Source organism: Tiliqua scincoides, chromosome 1 (genome assembly GCF_035046505.1).
Source record: "Tiliqua scincoides isolate rTilSci1 chromosome 1, rTilSci1.hap2, whole genome shotgun sequence".
Classification (NCBI taxonomy): domain Eukaryota; kingdom Metazoa; phylum Chordata; class Lepidosauria; order Squamata; family Scincidae; genus Tiliqua; species Tiliqua scincoides.
In genome coordinates, this window is record NC_089821.1 from 216,241,434 (window position 1) to 216,261,247 (window position 19,814).

The window sequence follows — 19,814 nt, forward strand, 5'->3', positions numbered from 1 at the left end:
GAATTTTGATGATAACTTCCTTTATCAGGGGAATTTAATTATCTTTTTCAACAGTACCTACTTCAAATTATGTTTCATTATGTTTTATACCCAATTGGATTAGAGAGCTATAGAAAAACAAGATTTTCACATATATACATTTCTCACGTACTAATTAGTGTGCTCATCATCCCACCACCTCCATTGCTTTCGTTCTGTTCTTCTGGCTATGGATCAGACTATATGGTTGGCAACCTTCAGTCTCGAAAGACTATGGTATAAGCCTACAGCACCCGGTATTCCCAGGTAGTCTCCCATCCAAGTACTAACCAGACCTGACCCTGCTTAGCTTCCGAGATCAGACGAGATCGGGCATGCACAAACTAATACAACCTGATAGTGTGCATCAACTCACATTTGTAAACATATTGAGACAGTTGCTGTTCTTCTTTCCAATACATACATACATAAACTCTAGGTCAAGAGCACACACAAGCAGATATAATTAAAAGGAAGAAATTCTTCATCCTGTGGTGATAAACTTCAATCTTGGGGTTCTTCCTCCCCAATATATTTTTAATTCAGGTAAGGATACCTGAGTATAGCATGCATATGTATTATATTTTTTTCCCTTTAAAATACATTAAAGGCAAAATCCTATCCTTTGTTTACACGGGCACAGTGACCACTGCACCGGCCTAGAGTATTGCAAACATGCCGTAAAGCACATTGTGACACCCTGCAGGTAAGCAGCACGGGTGGGAAGGCCTGCAAAATCTCAGTGGCACTGGATCTAAGCTGCTTGTCCAACAGAGCAGGTAATAACCTACTGGGCAGTGCAGTGACTGGGGAGGGTGAGGAGGGTGTATAAAAGAGCAGACTGGGCCCAGGATCAGTGGCGCTGGCACACACCAAATCCTATTCTCCCTCTCGGGCTCTCCCAACATGGGGCTTCTCAGCTTTGTGCGGTCATTTGGTGGGCACAGATCCAAGTAGCTTTACTGAGCAGGCTAAGTATGTCTGCTTACCCCAAAACCTCCAGTCTGCTCCTTCCCAGCTCTGCATACAGCACTGGCCAAGCAACCCTGCTGCACCAGCACTGGTTAGGATCATGCTGTAAACCAGGGGAACTGATTCTTCCCCACAAGTGGCATCCTCATATTTTAAAAAGAAAAACCACATAGGGAAAACACTTGTGTTCTTCAGAAGTGACATAGCAAGTGTACATTTTGGATTCAGGCATCTCTCATTGCCAGTAATGTCTGGGTTAGGAGACCAAACACCAGTAAGAGGCTCAGGGTGGATGGGTGGACTTTTTTGAGCACAGAAAAACATGCTTTGGAGTCTCCTACTGCTGTTTGTTGAGTCGCATTCCTTTTCTCACTGCTGGGCGGCAGGTGTCCAGGGGTCCTGTGAGTACCACCAAACACCATCTCAAGTACCACCGGTGATACCCATACCACTGGTTGAGAAACACTATCCTAACCAATGCTAGCCTCCAAACAATGGTTCGTGAGTTCTGCTATACAATCCAACATATTCACTGGTAGATCAAGTTGTTAGTATCTAGCAATAATGGATACACAGCTACAGAGCACATACACTTAGACATGGTTCAAGTACTGCATACAAACCCAAAGAAATATGTAACATTAAATATGGAAACACTCTCCTGTGCTCTCACATGCATGCCACTTTGCAAAAATATTTTACAGGGCAAGCCTAGAGATATCTACTCAGAAGTAAGCCCAACTGAGTTCAATGGGACTTACTCCCAGGTAAGTCTGTAGAGCATTGCTGCCCTGGTTTCACATGAAGATATGGTCATTTTAAAAAACTCTACAACAATTAATACTGGTAGGGTTGCTGAGGCTTTGCAGATAAAATTGCTTTGCTGGCCTGTAGTTGGCTCTGACAAGCAATCTCTTAAAGCTCATTCCAAACTATGTGCTTGGCTGGTGCAAGTCTCAATTCTGCACCAGACCAGGAGTGTCGCAAATCTGCTGTAAGGCATGTCTGCAATTATTTCAGAGTCGGGAAGGCCGGCATGAGGATGAGAATTGGTCTTCCTGTGCTGGGTCCAGACTGATGAACTGTGAGTTTGTGCTGGCCAAGAGCAGCCAGTGCAGGGGGTTGGTGAGGGTGGCAGGGGGGCATTTTGGGGTGGGGGAGGGAGAAATGGTAGGTAGATTAGACCTGGGAAGGGGTGGGACCGGCCTGGGCAACCTAGTCCATATCCTAACCCCCTTCCAAGCAGCCCAGCTCCCCGGACTGCTCTGATTTGTGCCAGAGAAATTGCTGGGGTAGATCTGATTAGCTCCATTGAAGTGGCTGCTGTGCAACATGGGTAAGAGGAAATAAATCCACTTACTCAGAGTTGTGCAGCTGCCTGTTCCAGTACAGGAGAGGATTGAGCTGCCCGAATCATAAACTTATATAACAAGAGTCCCGCAGAGCAGGTTATCTCACTATGACCCAAATCCTTACCCACTTTCCAGCATAGGCATAGCTGTGCCAATGGGACATATACTGCATCCTGCAGTTGGGGGGGCACTCACTAAGGCCTCTTCAAGGTAAGGGAATGTTTGTTTTCTTACCTAGAAGCTGCATTGCCCTTATGTCGGTGCTCGAAAGTGGGTTAGGATTCTGCCCTATGTCAGGATCTTCACATACCTACTCTCATACACATGATCATTCAAACCATAGTGTGCAACATGTAGAAAGAAGCAACAGTAAGTATTAAATGTCTAAAGCACGTGAATTTTCACATGTTATGCAACAGTGTATTTCAAGAATGTGAACCAGGGCAACAGCAATATGCCAAAACATGAAAACAGGGTAACTAGTTATACAATCAGAAGGGTTTACACTATTCCTATTCTATCTCATTGCAGGTGTTCGTATTTCTTTGTTTACAGTGATACTTTCTGCTGTTTTTTATAATCTGGCAAAGTTCAGCAATCTACTGACATTTGGCTGAAAATATATAAAGAAGGTATCAATCTATGAATTGCAAGTAAACAACCCCCCCCCCACACACACACGCCACAATAACATACTTCAAAGGAGCCATGTTTGTAATTTAAATCTAAATTTGGAATTTAGATTTAAATATAAAATATGACTCAGATGTTTTCATTTACTAGAAGTATTTTACATGAAACCTATTCCATCACTCTTTACAAACATAATACATAACACAAGGTGACATTTATTTTAGCAGTACTTAGGAAAACACTGGCCAATACGTGCATATTCAGAAGTAAGGTTCATTAACTTTAATGGATCTTATTCCCAGATAAGTGTACATAGGATTTTGGAAAGTATTTTATGCCCCTGATAGTATGATGAAGGACCTGATCAATTTCACATTTATTTTGGTATAAACATTTTACAGCTGTACTCATGTTATGCTTTTGGAAATGTCACCAAAAGTATATTTCAGACAAGAAATTTGTGTAAGGCAATAGTATGAACTGAAATCTGTGCCATTTTATGTGCACGTATGTTCCACTGAATAAAAAATGAATGCATCTAACTGGATCCAGTACTCCAAGTTTAAAAATGAATGTAAAAATGTATAATGCAAAAATAAAAAGAAGGAAATTTTTCATTCATAGGTTATGCATGCCTAATTCAACAAACGTGCTGTACCCTTTTGGATCTGATCCCATATATATTACTGTACACTGCCAATGTCAAACCCCGTGGAAGTGCAAAAGTTACAATCCTATCCCATGTTCGCTTCAAAGACTAAAAGATAATCACTGCTGTTCTGATAACAGTGGTCACTCACTTCTTGATGAGAGGGGAGACTGAATCCAGGAACCCCCTTTACATAAAAGATTAACATGTTGTCACAGTTAACAGTGCTGGCCATCTGTTCAGTGAGGGGACCACCTGGCACATAATATGAACATAGCTTTAGTGGTGCACGAGTCTCTTCAGACTGAAAGCAAAGACTAAAAAGTCTCTTTCTTTCTCTCTCCGTGTGCATGTGTAACAAAATGAGACAGAAATAAAAAACAATATTGTGAATTGGGGAGCAGTTCTTATACACATGCAACTAAGACAGCAATTTCTCTCTCCCTTGCTCCATGCTAAAACAGGGCATTCTGAGAAAGCTATAATTCAATTCCTTCTAGCAGGTGATGTAGAGCATACAACCCTCTCAGTCGCACAGTTTCTAAATTTGAGTAATTTGAATCGAGCCAAGCTTTCTGTAGCAAGTAATCACTGAGTACATTACATCTTTGGCAATATCTGCAGAGTAACTGATTGTTTTGTTTTTTTAGATAATACATGTTTGTACGTAAAATGTATTGTACATTTGTATCTGTGTGTACACATAGGTGTGCACATATACATATATTTGTGTACTACTTAGGTTTATATTCTATCTACGGTTTCCGTACAGAGTCTTCACCTACCAAATGTTTGTGCCTAATAAAGGTTAACTTGACTTGACTTATACACATGCAAGGTATTTGAGATTTATTGATGCATCAAGATGAAATTGAATTTAGTATAGGATATCAATAACTCAGAATATATAACAAAGATCTATGAGTACAGAAGCTACTGAACTACCATTACTTGAAAAATAAGGCACACAAAATCACATGTACATTATCTTTGTGTACTGAAATAAAATATCATAGACACTATCTGGCATACATCACAACATAAAATATTGTATCCTCTGCGAAAATAAACCATGAGGATATTTTGCAGGTCAGGAATATTCATAGAAAAGATACTAATTCATTGGAACTGTTATATGTTTCCATATTACATACAGTACAATACAGATATTTATCAGTGTACAGCATGTTTGTTGAATTCAGAATGTAACCAGCAGGTTTATTTTTTTAATTCCTGCAAAACCTCTCATCTTGGTATCTTTATCTCAGTGTGACATATTTTTACATCTTTGTGCCTATGAAACATGTGTGAAACACTCATTCTTCTCCTTTGCAGCTTTCTAATGGAGAAAAGAGAAAACACTGTTTTAATGCTAAATATAATGTGAACCAATCACCTTAATTTGGTTGATTTGCATATCCATGGGAGATGATGATGTTTCCAAGGCATCCAGTTCTTTTTCTTTTTCAGTAATCCAGATGGACAAAGCTTCAAAATTTTTGCCAAAATGATCCCACTTGTTTTTCACCATTTCCATGGTTTTAATACTAAAATCAACCATATTTAGTAGAAAAAAATAAAGTTTGTTACTGTGTAACTATGCTTATTGTCTTACATATCCAGTTCAAATAAAATGCTTATATAATCACCCTGAATATAATTTTAAATAAATGTCATATTAAAAATTGATTTTCCCCGCCCCAAAATGTGTTTCCAAGTTTTTACAAGAGTTAGAGCATCCAAAGGATCTATCCTTATTTTGTTTCACTGATGTGAAAAGAGATTATTCTCATGCTGATGGTGCGCTATCTTCTGGAAAGGTGAGGGGGAAGTAGCCATACCATCATCTTCTCATACGTGATCTTAGTATCAGAATGGCATGGAATGAAACTACATTGCATCTGCTCCCACACTGTTGGGACAACACAAGGATACTTAGGCTGATATCCTATACTCCTAGGTAGGTGAGTAAGTCCCATTGAATTCAGAGGGATTTATTTCTAAGTAGACATGTATAGGAGTGTGCTGTTAGTAGCTTTATTTTAACTGCAGCCTATATTGGCCATGTAATCCTTGCATATAGCTGATCAGTAAACAGCCATTATATACAATGTTTTGTTAACCATGTTGCAGTGTGGGTATACCCAGAGTTGTTTATGGAACAGGTTTGATTTGAGTGAGAGGAAATGGTAATGTGCTACAGTTTAAAGGAAAGCTGACCTAAATAGATTTCCATATTTGTATATATGTGATGCAGGTGCACTGCTATCTGACATAGAGTTTAGCTTCTTTAGAATTTCAGTTTCTCTCTTTCATAAAAAGCAAAAAATAGCAAGTGTCTAGATCTTGAAAAAACCTTGAAAGCATGTGTGCAACTTCTGTTGGAATCTCAAAGTAGAGGATTTTTGCACAAGACCTTCTGATGATCAGATCAGTCTTCTGGGAGCATTGGCTCTCCCATTTCATTTCTAGATCTTAATCACCTCACCTCAATCTCCCTGCATGCCTTCATTCCACTTTTAGAGACACTAGTTGTCACAATTTTACTACTTCCTCCAACAAAATGAGTCACATATTTTATTTAGAATGACTCCATATCATTGTACGCAACCCACAAGTACCCTGGAAGAGAGGTAGAATGTCTCCTAATAAATAGTGCATTGACATGATGGCCTAAATTCCACTGAAATGGCATTTGTGGGTTTTAGATCTCATTTTTGAGCTGGATTTCAAACTTGCAATCCCATCCAGTTTCAAATGAATGCAGGTGGCTTCCTGTACAACTGATACACAGTTTCTATCTCCTGTAATAAGGGAGTGCATTGATGGCTGCACCGAAACAAGTTTGACATTTTCTATATCATAGATCAGGCCAAATTCCCACATGTAGGGGGCGCAAAAGATGGATGTGCACTATGAACTATAAAATAAGACACGTAAACCAGATACTTGTGCAAATACACATATGAGAAATTCATTCAGTCACTTGAATATGCATGCATATTTTAAAATTTAATCATGATTGTCCGTACCCAGTTACAGATATATTACATTACATCCAACTAAAAATTGATTCAAAACATGCACCAAAAAGGAGCATACTCAGTCAAGCCACTTTTAATTCAGAAAAAAAAATGAAATGGAATGAAATCATTACTACTAAGTAGAAGACTCTGGAAGCCTTCTGAAGAGAATTTTTCTATTTGTGACTAAGAAAGAAATTTGGTTCTAAAATAATTTACATAATGTAAAGTGGATTGGGAAGGGCCTGGCTTACATCCTGGTCAAGCAAGGAATCAATAAATTGCCTTGAAGATGAAAGCAAATTCCAGTCTTATCAGTAAAATGGGAATACTACTGGTCTGACATGTTGTGAAAATGCAGCAGACCTTAAAGCACTTTATACACTATGAGGTTTCAGACAGTCTTGTGCCCATAAGATGTCAAAAATGTCTCATATGAATCAGACTTTTCACAGAAATGGACAACCACTTCTTGGAGGTGATCAAGGCCTATTATTGCAGGAATTGTCCCTGAAAAGCAGTGGTCGTATTATTTGAGATTTTAGTTCATCTGAGGCATTCTTAGCATGAATGCATTTCTGGGAACACTCAAGGATTATTGTGCAGAGACTAGATTGACTTGCTAGAACTAGTCATATTGAGTATCACCAGACCCGACTATGATTTCAAAAAAGGACACATGGTGGAAAGTAATGTCTGATGATTCTTGTTAATAATAAAGAAGTATAAACTGACACAGCTTGCACCCACTAAGACCTTTTGAAGACGTTATTGTAAGCCACCCTGAGAATATTTACCTAGAAGGACAACACAGTCCCTTTCTCAACATTCTGCTAAAACTAACAGTTGGTTATACATTATGGCTGCAAAACATTTTCAACAGCTCTGTGTAGTAGTGTGGTGAAGACCACATGCCATTTCTATGCCCCCCCAATTTGTAACAAAGCATGAGTAATTATGCTTTATATCATTTTTAGTAGCAGCAATAGGGAAAATCAATTGGGGTATAATTTCAGAGAGAGAAAGGCACATCTGATGTTCTTGTGCACACAGCAGAAAAAAGTGTAGAAAAATTACTTCAAAACTAGACTGATATATTTTTTTCAAAATGCTATAGGCACTTTAAGATATGGCACTACAATCAATGTAGCCTGGGTAAAACAATTTACTATGTGTATTTCTAAGTGTATTTCAATTCTGTGCTCAGTTTACAGTGCTTAGATCCATTGAAGTTAATGAACTTAAGCACATATAATTACATTCAGGGTCGTACCTGAACATGGCAATTCCAAGGACACTTCTATGGAAGTAAGTCCCACTTAAATAAAAGAGCGTTTACTTAAAACGTAATGCATTTAAGATTGGGTCCTGTCCCTTAAATGTACAATTCTATGCATGTCTACTCAGAAGTAAGTTCAATGGAGCTTACACCCAGGAACTGTGTAAGGATTGCATCCTTATTAATTTTATTTGTTAGTTAAAATTTTTTTTCCACTCTCTGAATTATACTGTCATTTCTGGTTTACGCGTTACTTTTCCATGACAAACTACAGATTACAAAGTCTGTGACTAAACACTGCATTTTGATAGGATGATAAAAGGTACATTCTTATGCTACGGAGGATATGCTATGACTTTGCAAGAACATACTCTTCTTCAAGGGTAGCTTCCGCTTTTTTAATTTGTTCCTGGATCGACTTTGCTTGCTGTTGCAGGGATTGCTTGCTCTTCGCCCCAAGCTGCATTGAAAAAGATTTCTTGACAAGATTCTCAGCTTCTATGGCCATGGCTACCGTCTGCTTAGAAAGTTCCTGCAAAGAGGTGTGCAGTTATGAAAAGGATACTGTACATTTAAACAACATTCCCAGTAATATTGTGGAAGTACTGTTAGACTATTATAAGTTTTTGCTTGACACATTTATATAAAACACAGCTAAAAAACTAATTACAAAAATTTCTAGTATTTGTAAATAAAATAGGTAATCTGTCCCTCCCTCCATATGGCAAAGTAGTACATTACAGGCTTCCCCCTGTATCTGGTATCCACAGTTTCACTTATCCACAGTTCTCTCCCCACCCCCCATTACCTTTGTTTTTATTCTTACTAGCAGCACCAAGGGTAAATGTCTCTTGCTTTTACATAATTCTATAAGCATGATTGACAATGAGCAGGCAATTAACCTGCACACTAGGGGGACACAGGCAGAAAAGGAAGTTTCCTGTTAAGATTCCCTGAGTTGTCCCTTCTAGCTCTCTCATTTTCAGCTTATTGTGGTGCCTGAATGCACCAATGAGGAGAGAGGGTATATACAGCTGTACTGAGCTTACTGTACTGAATGAATCCTCCATTCATTGCTGCTGTACTCAAGGGGGGGGCACAAATTGTGTCCTTATTTTTAATTCATTATCTAGCTTAAAAACTACTTTTCAACCATGTTTCCCAAGACAAAAGCAGGGAAACACACAAAAATAAAAAGTTAGAAAACACAAAGAAAGATCAAGAAACCTTAACATAATAGCACAAGGGCCAACTATGACTGAAGAATGTTGCAAAATGGTACAGATATGAAAACAAACATACTTTTGTTTTTTCTAGTTCTGATGACAAGCTCTCTAAGCTGCTAAAGTTTAAGATGCGTTCCAGGGCAGAGCTTGCTTGACTAAGATATTTTACAACAGTTTCTTTGTCTCTTTCAAATTGTTCCCATGTATTCACTGTAACCTACAAGAAAGAAAAATCTGTAAAAGCAAATACATTTTGGCTATTTATACATTTATACTAGTGATGCCCTGAAGTTCACAATTACCTAGTTTAGAATATACATTTGTACATCTTGCAATACTCAGATGAATTAGAAACCAAATGCTATTTCCTAGAGCAATAAGAAATTAAAATGACATTCTGCCTATGTGCAAAAACTGTTTTCAATTTCTTCTATTTTTTGTTCAAGTCTTTAACAATAATTACAGCCCAGACAAAGAACTGCAAAATATCCTACCAGCTGATTTTTAAGACTCCAAGAAACATTATAGTACTTCAGCTGCTTGTACAGGGAAGGCTTTGTTCAAGGAAGCAAGGGGCTCAACAATTCCTGAGTTGTCTGATCTAGCCCCAGAAAGCTCCAGGTCTGAAGAGCTAAGACAACCTCCTCTTTCCAAAAGGTGTCTCTCTAAGCCCACAAAACTGGCAAAAGAAGACAGAAAAGGAAGACTAACCTGCAGTTGATCTCCACGTTTATCCATAGATTGCTGCATGTTTTCTAATGTACTCTCCAGGTTCCATAAGTCTTCTTGCACAGTGGGAGACAGACCACCTTCAATCTGGAGCTGCTTACCTTGGGCAATCTGTTGTTGCACATCTTGCCTCTTTGTATGGAGCCTCTTGGCCCTTTGCTAGAAAGAAATATTTAAAAAGAACTGAAGCAGATGTAGATATTCTTACCTGAGAGATTAACCACACAGATGCAAGTATAAATATATGTTTACACAGAGCAAATATTAATACAGGGTTCTTCTTGTGTGTAACATAGTGAAGATAACAAGCAGCCTTTCCAATGTTGCCACCATAGTTTTCCAAGGACTAGCACTCATTGGCTCCGTATGCATCCTAAAAGGGCACGCTCATTTGTAATAAGGCATTGTTCACAATTCTGCATGAAGTTTAAGCTAGATATGTAGAATAAGCATAGCAAATGCCATGCTTGTGATCTCTCAGAAACTTGGAGCTTCTTCAGAGGTAATAAACTTAGGTGAAGCTGCATGTTATCAATTTAACACCTCAGCCCAACTGCTAGATAACCTTGCTCTGTGGTTTCAGGTAGATGTTAAAAAGTGTGGGAGGAAAGATCAAACCTTGTGGCACCCTGCAACCCAAGGTCCACAAAGTAGAACAGAGTGTTCCAGAACCACCTTCTGGGACTGTCAATCTAGGAATGACTAGAACCACTGAAGAACAGTATCACGTTATCCTATCTCTGCAAGGGCCCAGAAAGACAACATGGTGCCATGATATTGACATACAGCATGACACTGAAAACTGATGAGACATCCAGGAGAATCAATAGGGTTACACTCCCCCTGTCCATCTCTCAACACAGGTCAATTGCCAAGTCAACCAAGGCAGTTTCAGTTCCAAAATCCAGCTGGAAAGCAGAATGAATGCTATAATGCCCACCCAAAAAGCTATCAGTCTCACCAACACAATACAAAACACAACACACAATTAGATTTTGGAGCCAGCCCCATCCAACTTTACAGTGCAGTTGCAGCGATAACAATGGGGGGTGTGCTGCATCTTGCAGTGGGGGAGAGTACCTGAGGATTCTCAGGGTAACATTTGTTATCTTTCCTTGGGGTTTAATTAACCCATTTCTGCCCAGCCCGCAGGTGTACAATTTGATCCCTGTTGCATACATGCAACATTGGGTAGAAATGGCTTAAGGCTGCATCGGTGCTGGAAAGTTGAATAGGACTGGGCTCTCAGTTGTATAAAAAATATGACAATAAACTTAACAGTCAAATATCACACAAAACATAAGTTTTGAATAGCAAGCCTCTTCTGAAGTTGGCAAGACAAAAGATTATTGTGTGTTTCACTGTTTATCACAAAAAATAGCTCTGCCTGGCACCATCTAATGTAGAATTTCAAGATTTAAAAGAAGTACACCTGCAGCTATGTAAATACAAAATTTTTACCCTAACATACAAAAGCAGAATTGCAGGGTGGTTCTAAAAACAATTGTAGATGCATTTCATTCAACATGGCAAGTGGAAAAATTATCAGTGCAGGAAGGAAAAGACAAGTCTAAAAATTATTTACTGCACAAAGGCTTAAGTGTCACTAGTTCTCCTACCTGGTGATGTCGAAGGAGTTGCTGAGCCTGTACCAAGTTCTCAGTATCTAAGATTTTCTCAGCCTCTACCTGTGCTTCTTTTGAGCTTGTGATTAGTTCCTCCAAGTTTCCTTTCACTTCTTCTGTGTACTGGACACAAGCACTGACAGCACCCAACGTCTTCTCAATCTATATTTAAGAGAAAAATTTCTCTGAAATGCCTTAGTACTAATTAACGAATACAGTGTGTGTCACTTAATGATGGGAAAACCGTCTGCAATCCCCACTGTTATGCAATTAAGGGCACAATCCTAACTCCTTATGTCAGTGCTTTCCAGCACTAACATAAGGGCAATGCAGCTCTGAGGTAAAGGAACAATCATTCCCTTACTTTGAGGAGGCCTCTGTGAGTGACACCCAACTGCAGGATGCAGCACATGTCCCATGGGCACCACTATGCCAGTGCTGGAAAGCACTGACATAAGAGGTTAGGATTGCGCCCAAGGTAGTTAAGCAAGCATTCATCCCAATCTAGTGTCTTTATTGTGCAAACAGACACTCCCTGCCATAGACTAGGCTACTGGAGACAATTGCCTCTTCTTTGCATTAAAAGCCTTTTTGTTGTGTAAACGGACACTCTGCTGCAGGTTATGGGAGACCTGAATACCTCATTAAGAGCCTCTCTGTTGTGCTTCCATCACCATCATATATGCGCTCCGCCATTAAGAGGAAAGTTGTTAAGAAACACATGCCTGTACTGCAAAGGATTTAATTAACATCTGCATCCAGGACAATAATCTCTTGCCCTGATTAAAAAATAAATTTCTTCTTGTACCTTTGAACCTTTGCTAGCCTAAGATGTGATCTCATTGTAGCTGCTCTATTTACTCTCCTATCACTGCAGAGTTATCAATAATTCTAACTAGAGTTGCGCAGATTTCCCTCATTCCATTATGATGTTATTCTGCGGGTCTGCTATACCTCTTGTTCCAATTTAACCTGCAAATGTCTAACTTTAATTTAAGAATTAGCACAAATTCAATTTTCAGTTCATGTCTTTCTTCTTACATATGACCTGACAGACACCTGCACAGATTGCATCAGTGTGAAAAAAGAGAAAAAACGTCTGGATGTAATTGCATGATTATGTAAGAATTGCTTATGTGCTTTGATTTAATCAATGCACATGCAATATTTTTCTCCCAAAACCGAAGAAATCAATACAGTGATTAGTGTTATGGAAAAGATGAATTCCCACGCTTTCACAGTGCACTGTTATCATAGTACGTTGTACTTACAGTAAAGGTAACATTTGAAGGGAGTGCAAACATGCAGAATATACATGTACTGGAATCTCAGCAGCTGTGGCTAATGCTTTCATTGCCACATGTTTGTCCACATGCATCTGCTCTTCAGATGTTATGGAAACAAAAACATGGTTGACAAATGGCAATATAAGGCACAATCCTAACCAGGTCTACTCAGAAGTAAGTCCCATTTTGTTCAATGGGGCTTACTCTCAGGAAAGTGTGGTTAGGATTGCAGCCATAGGGCATTATTTCCTGTAATAAGTAAAGTGACCCTAAGAAGCAACTTGACTCACTTAGCAGGCTAGTGAGTGCTTATTTTTGGTTAATGGCACAGCCACAATATACAGGTGGGACCTCGATACTCACTGATTTGGCATCCATTGATACCAGGGTCCACCTTTAAATGACTTATAACAAGGGGAAAAAAGCACTAAAACACAATTTCCTACCTTTGCACTGTTAAACTGCACTAGTTTCAAGCTTCTTGGAGTTAAAGATAGCCTTAAAGACCCACTTCCGCATTTCTTACTCCTCCATTGTCACCCAGAATGTATTGTGTAAATGCTATACCGCATTCAGCCACTAGATGGGGTGAATAATGGAATCTCATGGAATAATTTCCATGAGATTCCATTATTCTAGTGGCTGAATGCAGTATAGCGTATGTTGCTGTCTGCAGTATAGCATCTATGCATTCTGGGGTGACAATGAAGGAGCACAAAACCTGGAAGCTTTAAAACTATTTTTCCATTGATTTGGTATACACTTTTTTTTTTAGTTCACTGGGGGTTCTGGAACAGAACTCCAATGGATAATGAGGCATGTCCCATACTCCTAAGAAGTTGATCATTGCTGAGAAAGAATAGTAGGTTATTTATTATACAGTTCTGGCCAGTTTAGATCTAGAACACTACAGGATATTGGTTCTCAGGTCACTATATGTGAATAAATAAGATAAAGTATAGCAGTCTATACCTCTGTCATTGAGGCTAAAAGCCTCTTAAATTCACCAGAAAGTTTAGAAAGTTCATCTCCTTGCTTTTTGACCTCATCCTCAGAAGAAATATCTGAGAGAGCAGCAAGTCTAGACTTCAACCAGACATTAATTTCTCCTTGCTTGCAAGCTTCTTGCCTGATTTCCTGAAACAGAGTAAGCATAAAAATTAGAAGCACAAACCAAACAATTTTGGACAATAGTGAACTAACTTAGGAGTCTTGAGTTCAAATCAGTATCAATGGATGTAATTAACAGCTGCTTCACAGGAATATCAAATTCCTACATGGAAAGCATTTCTGTGTAGAACTTATAATCAAACCAATCCATAAATTGCCAAATATGATGATCTTGCACGTGAGTTTCTAACCGTATGTATGCAAACTCAGAAAATCCTTAATTGACTATAGTTTATTGGTGAGAGTACACAGCATGCAGGCAGAGCAAGAAATACACTTATAGGATTGCTACGTGCTTTTATAAGCCTCTTTCATTATAAATCCAACAAAGTATTTTCCTTGTTGGAATTCAGCATTGTGTTCAGTGGCGGACCTCCGCTCAATGTGCCCTGGGGCAAAGGTCTGCAAAATTGTTGCCCTATACGAAGCCACCCCCACACACGAAGCCGCCTCCCCCCACTAACCTGAAGCAAAACAGAACCTCATATGGCTCCAGGACCAACCGGAGAAGCTGTCTAAGGCTTCCCCATGGCCTTAAACTGTGCTTCCGGCAAACTGCATCCGGAACCTCATTAAGGCTTCCCTTGTGGTCCTGGAGATGTGTGGGTTCCGCGCCTGAGACATTTGCCCAGTGAATGGGAGGTCCGCTACTGATCTTGTTTAAGCAAACAATCTTGGCTTCAGTTTCCACTTGCAAAATGGTGATAGTAACAATCCACTTCAGAATATATCACCTGGTCAGTATATACATACTTAAATAGAAATGTCAGGTGTCGATATTAGAATGCTGACTGACAAAACAATTTATAGCAATTAAAGTCTTTATAATTTGAAAAAGTTATACTTTAATTTCTGATTTCTGCAAACAGCCCTGTGACTATTTGCACAGAGCAGTTTTGCATTTCCACCACTACTATCATCTCCATTCAGGGAGGACTTCCAACAGAGGCTGCACCCTGTAATAAAAGGTTTGCAGAATTTGCTCCCAGTTCAGTGGTGTCACTGACTACAGCTTCTTTATTTTATCTTACAGATATGATGTCTGCCATTCATTCAGCCTGCCTCTCCCCCCACCCACAGACACTGGTGATTTCAATATAAGGTAGGGGAATGGGATGGATTTGCTTAATCTCTTCCCAACAGTGTCCCTCAGACCTGCAGTTTAGTATTTGCCATAGAAGTAAATGATACAGGAAGCTGGACTAGATGGGCCTATGGCCTGATCCAGTGGGGCTGTTCTTATGTTCTTATGTGGACAAGGAAGTGTGAACTTTAGACCATGAATTTTCCTATTCACTTGCTTTTTCCTGTTTTAATTCATGAATCTTCTCCAGTACAACAAGTTCCCTACCACTTTTATCTTATGTATCCTTTATGAGATGAGTTAGGCTGTGTCCCACATTGCCCTGTAAACTTTATGTCAAGCAGGGATTTTAATTTGAGGCTGCAATCCTTTGCGTACTTACCTGAAAGTAATTACCCACTGAACTCAATGCAGCTTACTTAGGAGTAAATATGCATAGGACTATGCTGTGAGTCTCCGAGATACTAACCATGGCTATTTTTTAAAAAAACAATGTCAGTAATAATAAGAAGCAACATACATACACTTTATAAAAGAACAACAGACTGTGAAATCCTGCCAACATCACCGATTAATCCACATCTGCTTGTGTGGGTAATCAAGATCACAGTAATTACTTTTTCCTGCATACTCATGCCTTGTAATCTGCCACTTATTTTTACAAGCTTCAGCAATTTGCGTTAAATTGTATTAATGCTGTTGGGCCATTTCTAAGCAGTAGTCACACTTGATTTTTGTCTATCCAGGAACTGTCAGGTCTCTGAGATTTCCCAGTATCTATAACTTCCTCTACATTTGCAGAATTTCTTAGACCAGTTCTAAAATATCCAAAGCAGACAAAGCTTGTTTGCATTGTTGGTTTCTACCATCACAGTTAATCAAGATAGTAACGCAAATAAAAACAGCTCCAATGTATTTGAAATAACCGTAAGTATACCTCTATTGATGCTTTTAAGTGTTTATATTTAGCTGTATCAGTGGCACTGTCCTTTAACTTCTTGCATTGGGTTGTCTTAGATGAAATCCAACTTTCTAATTCAGCAAATCTGAAACACAAAGACACAAAAATAAGCAAATATGTGACATGAGAGGGCATAGGTATAATTATTTATCAACATTTTAAAAATAGCGAATTGCTGTTGAAAATTACTACGGAGCAAACAGAGCCTGACTGATTGAAGTGCTATTGCCTTAGCAGCTAATTTTAAGAAGTGGGTAAAGTTTTTGAATAAATATACCTCAGGAACATCAGATAATACACAATTCTCTAATCCAGACCCATCTGTTTTTCTGGGCATACATGATGCTCTTTGTGATTGTATATATGTAAAATTCCCTCTACTCTTAAGAATGCAACTCCTACCTCAGGAATATGAGGAGGGGCTTCTCTTGCCCAGTCTGATTCCTGAACACGTGGGTGGGACACAGGGCTGCAACTGGGAGAGAGTCGGTGAGAGTGCACAAAGAAATCCAACCCATCCACCCTGTGGACGCAGTCTAGTTTCTTGTTAGTCACCCACTCAGCGGGTGTATAGGAATCTTTTTCTTTACTCCTGACTGGCATTTGGGGTACAGTTACTTATTTATTTTATTTTTCATAATTTTACACCGCCCTTCCAAAGACCTCAGGGTGGTGCACATGATTCCTCCTCTTCTTCTTGTCCTTACAAAACCCTGAGTAGCTGATAGTGAATGGCCCAAGGTCACCCAGAAAGCTTCATGGAGAAGTGGGGATTTGAACCTGGATCTTCCAGGTCTATGTCCAGCTCCCAAACCACTACAGCATCCTGGGTCTACCCCAGGATGAAAGCAGGGCAAGGTAGTGCTTGTCTGGTCAATGTAGCCCAGGTAAGAGGAGCAAGGAAATGGTGTCTGCCCATAGGCAAGTAATGCCTTCAGCATAGCCAAACAAACAATACCTGTTCTTGTAGTCTTTCCATTTATCTGGGGAGTCTAATAACTTCCTGTAGATGCTGGCAACCTGGGATTTCAGTTCACGGATACTTCTTTGGTTACTTTCAGAGGTTGCTCTAAGGGGATCCCATTCTGGCAGCTTCATGCATAACTCTTCAATTCGAAGCAGTCTTTTCTCACATCGTTGCAAGAGCCCTTTATCATGAAAGAACAACTGATGGCACAGAAGAGAATAGTCACCAAATCTATTTATATCTTTAGTGCAAAACTGAAATATTTCCCATCACTTCTAGGTCTGATGACACTAACACAAACAAACTTAAACATTCAAAAGTTCAGGTGATGTTCAGTGTCATGCCTGAAGCTCTACAAAACACAAATCAACCCATATCTGTTCTGCAGAACTAAGGGCTTGCAATGATCTTTGTTGTTTTTCAAATAGTACACATGACAGTGCACTTTTTAACTCTGTGGTTGTGGGAAAGATAGACACTTTCCCTCCAGGCTGTGCTACTACAGAAAGGGATCTAGCCCTCAATCTACACAATATTGATTTTTTAAGATACTGTTTTCTTATTTCTTGCTAGCACTACTGAGACTCTATATACGCTTGTTGTAACCTGTATCCAATGGACAGTCTCTATAATATCATTGTTAAGGAGACACACAATGGCCCTCCATCCACAGTGGTGCAAATGTAGCATTACAGTATATTTAAAGGGTATTTGTGCATGGATGCATTATTTATTTATTTATTTCCATGCTGAGCTCTCCCTTGCTGTCCCATGTGAGCACTAACATGGCCCTTTAAATGAGACAAAAAAGTGAACAGGAGGAAGGTTACTCCCTGTCCTGTACCAATGCTCTACCACTTACAAACCTTCTTTGCTTGTTGTTCTCTTTGCTGACTGCATTTCCTTTTTCTCTTGCACTAAGAAAAACTTTCTTTCTGCTTCTCTTAAGTAAACTGAAGGAAGACAAGCCCTCACATTAGACTTGTAGTTATCTCACATCCCGGATGCAAAACTGATTAAGGTTAGACCTTAGCACCTGAGCTGAGCTCCAGCTCCGGCACTGGGTGTCGTAAACACGCACATTTATGGCACTCTCAGAGTAGGGAGCGCTGGTGCCAGGACAGTGCCAGGTGGAGGACACTGCAGAAGCACCAGAAGGTAGGTTGCACTGCCAGGGGGTAGTGCAGGTTTTGGGGGCAGAGGAAGGCATTCCAGGGCAGGGTAGCGTGGGTTGGAACCATTCAGGGAGGGGGGTGGGACCGGCGGCAGCCTCCTCTGTCTGATCCTATCCTCCTGTCAGGCTGAAAATCCTGAAAAGCCTGATATGGAGGCTCAAAAGCCTGTGCCAGCAAAACAGCCAATGAAGATGAGAGAAGCCCCATTGCGAGTCTTTTCTCTGGGGAAGAGGAGAAAACCCCCTGAGGAGACCACCAGCAGTTACTAATTTCCAAAGAGTCAAATGCTTCATGGATGAATTTCAACATGGATGAATTTCTACAAGTACCCGCTTGGGTTACTTTTGGAAAATAAGAACATAAGAACAGCCCCACTGGATCAGGCCATAGGCCCATCTAGTCCAGCTTCCTGTATCTCACAGCGGCCCACCAAATGCCCCAGGGAGCACACCAGATAACAAGAGACCTCATCCTGGTGCCCTCCCTCGCATCTGACATAGCCCATTTCTGAAATCAGGAGGTTGCACATACACATCATGGCTTGTACCCCGTAATGGATTTTTCCTCCAGAAACTTGTCCAATCCCCTTTTAAAGGCATCCAGGCCAGACGCCATCACCACATCCTGTGGCAAGGAGTTCCACAGACCAACCACATGCTGAGTAAAGAAATATTTTCTTTTGTATGTCCTAACCCGCCCAACACTCAATTTTAGTGGATGTCCCCTGGTTCTGGTATTATGTGAGAGTGTAAAGAACATCTCTCTATCTACTCTGTCCATTCCCTGCATAATTTTGTATGTCTCAATCATGTCCCCACTCAGGCGTCTCTTTTCTAGGCTGAAGAGGCCGAAACGCCATAGCCTTTCCTCATAAGGAAGGTGCCCCAGCCCCGTAATCATCTTAGTCGCTCTCTTTTGCACCTTTTCCATTTCCACTATGTCTTTTTTGAGATGCGGCGACCAGAACTGGACACAATACTCCAGGTGTGGCCTTACCATAGATTTGTACAACGGCATTATAATACTAGCCGTTTTGTTCTCAATACCCTTCCTAATGATCCCAAGCATAGAATTGGCCTTCTTCACTGCCACCGTACACTGGGTCGACACTTTCATCGACCTGTCCACCACCACCCCAAGATCTCTCCTGATCTGTCACAGACAGCTCAGAATCCATCAGCCTATATCTAAAGTGTTGATTTTTTGCCCCAATGTGCATGACTTTACACTTACTGACATTGAAGCGCATCTGCCATTTTGCTGCCCATTCTGCCAGTCTGGAGAGATCCTTCTGGAGCTCCTCACAATCACTTCTGGTCTTCACCACTCGGAAAAGTTTGGTGTTGTCTGCAAACATCGCCACTTCACTGCTCAACCCTGTCTCCAGGTCATTTATGAAGAGGTTGAAAAGCACTGGTCCCAGGACAGATCCTTGGGGCACACCGCTTTTCACCTCTCTCCATTGTGAAAATTTCCCATTGACACCCACTCTCTGCTTCCTGGCCTCCAACCAGTTCTCAATCCATGAGAGGACCTGTCCTCTAATTCCCTGACTGTGGAGTTTTTTCAGTAGCCTTTGGTGAAGGACCGCGTCAAACGCCTTCTGAAAGTCCAGATATATAATGTCCATGGGTTCTCCCAAATCCAAATGCCTGTTGACCTTTT

The 19,814-nt window shown here is 40.2% G+C and overlaps 1 protein-coding gene across 1 annotated transcript in view; it reads right to left on the reverse strand.

Moving 5' to 3' along the window:
- SYNE1 (spectrin repeat containing nuclear envelope protein 1) overlaps positions 1-19,814 on the reverse strand; it is a 314,290-nt gene that overhangs the window by 266,445 nt on the left and 28,031 nt on the right. The window contains 8 exon segments of the mRNA XM_066615722.1: positions 5,021-5,162; positions 8,280-8,458; positions 9,229-9,369; positions 9,864-10,040; positions 11,501-11,668; positions 13,765-13,929; positions 15,984-16,092; positions 16,966-17,174. Coding sequence (XP_066471819.1) covers positions 5,021-5,162; positions 8,280-8,458; positions 9,229-9,369; positions 9,864-10,040; positions 11,501-11,668; positions 13,765-13,929; positions 15,984-16,092; positions 16,966-17,174 — 1,290 coding nt within the window.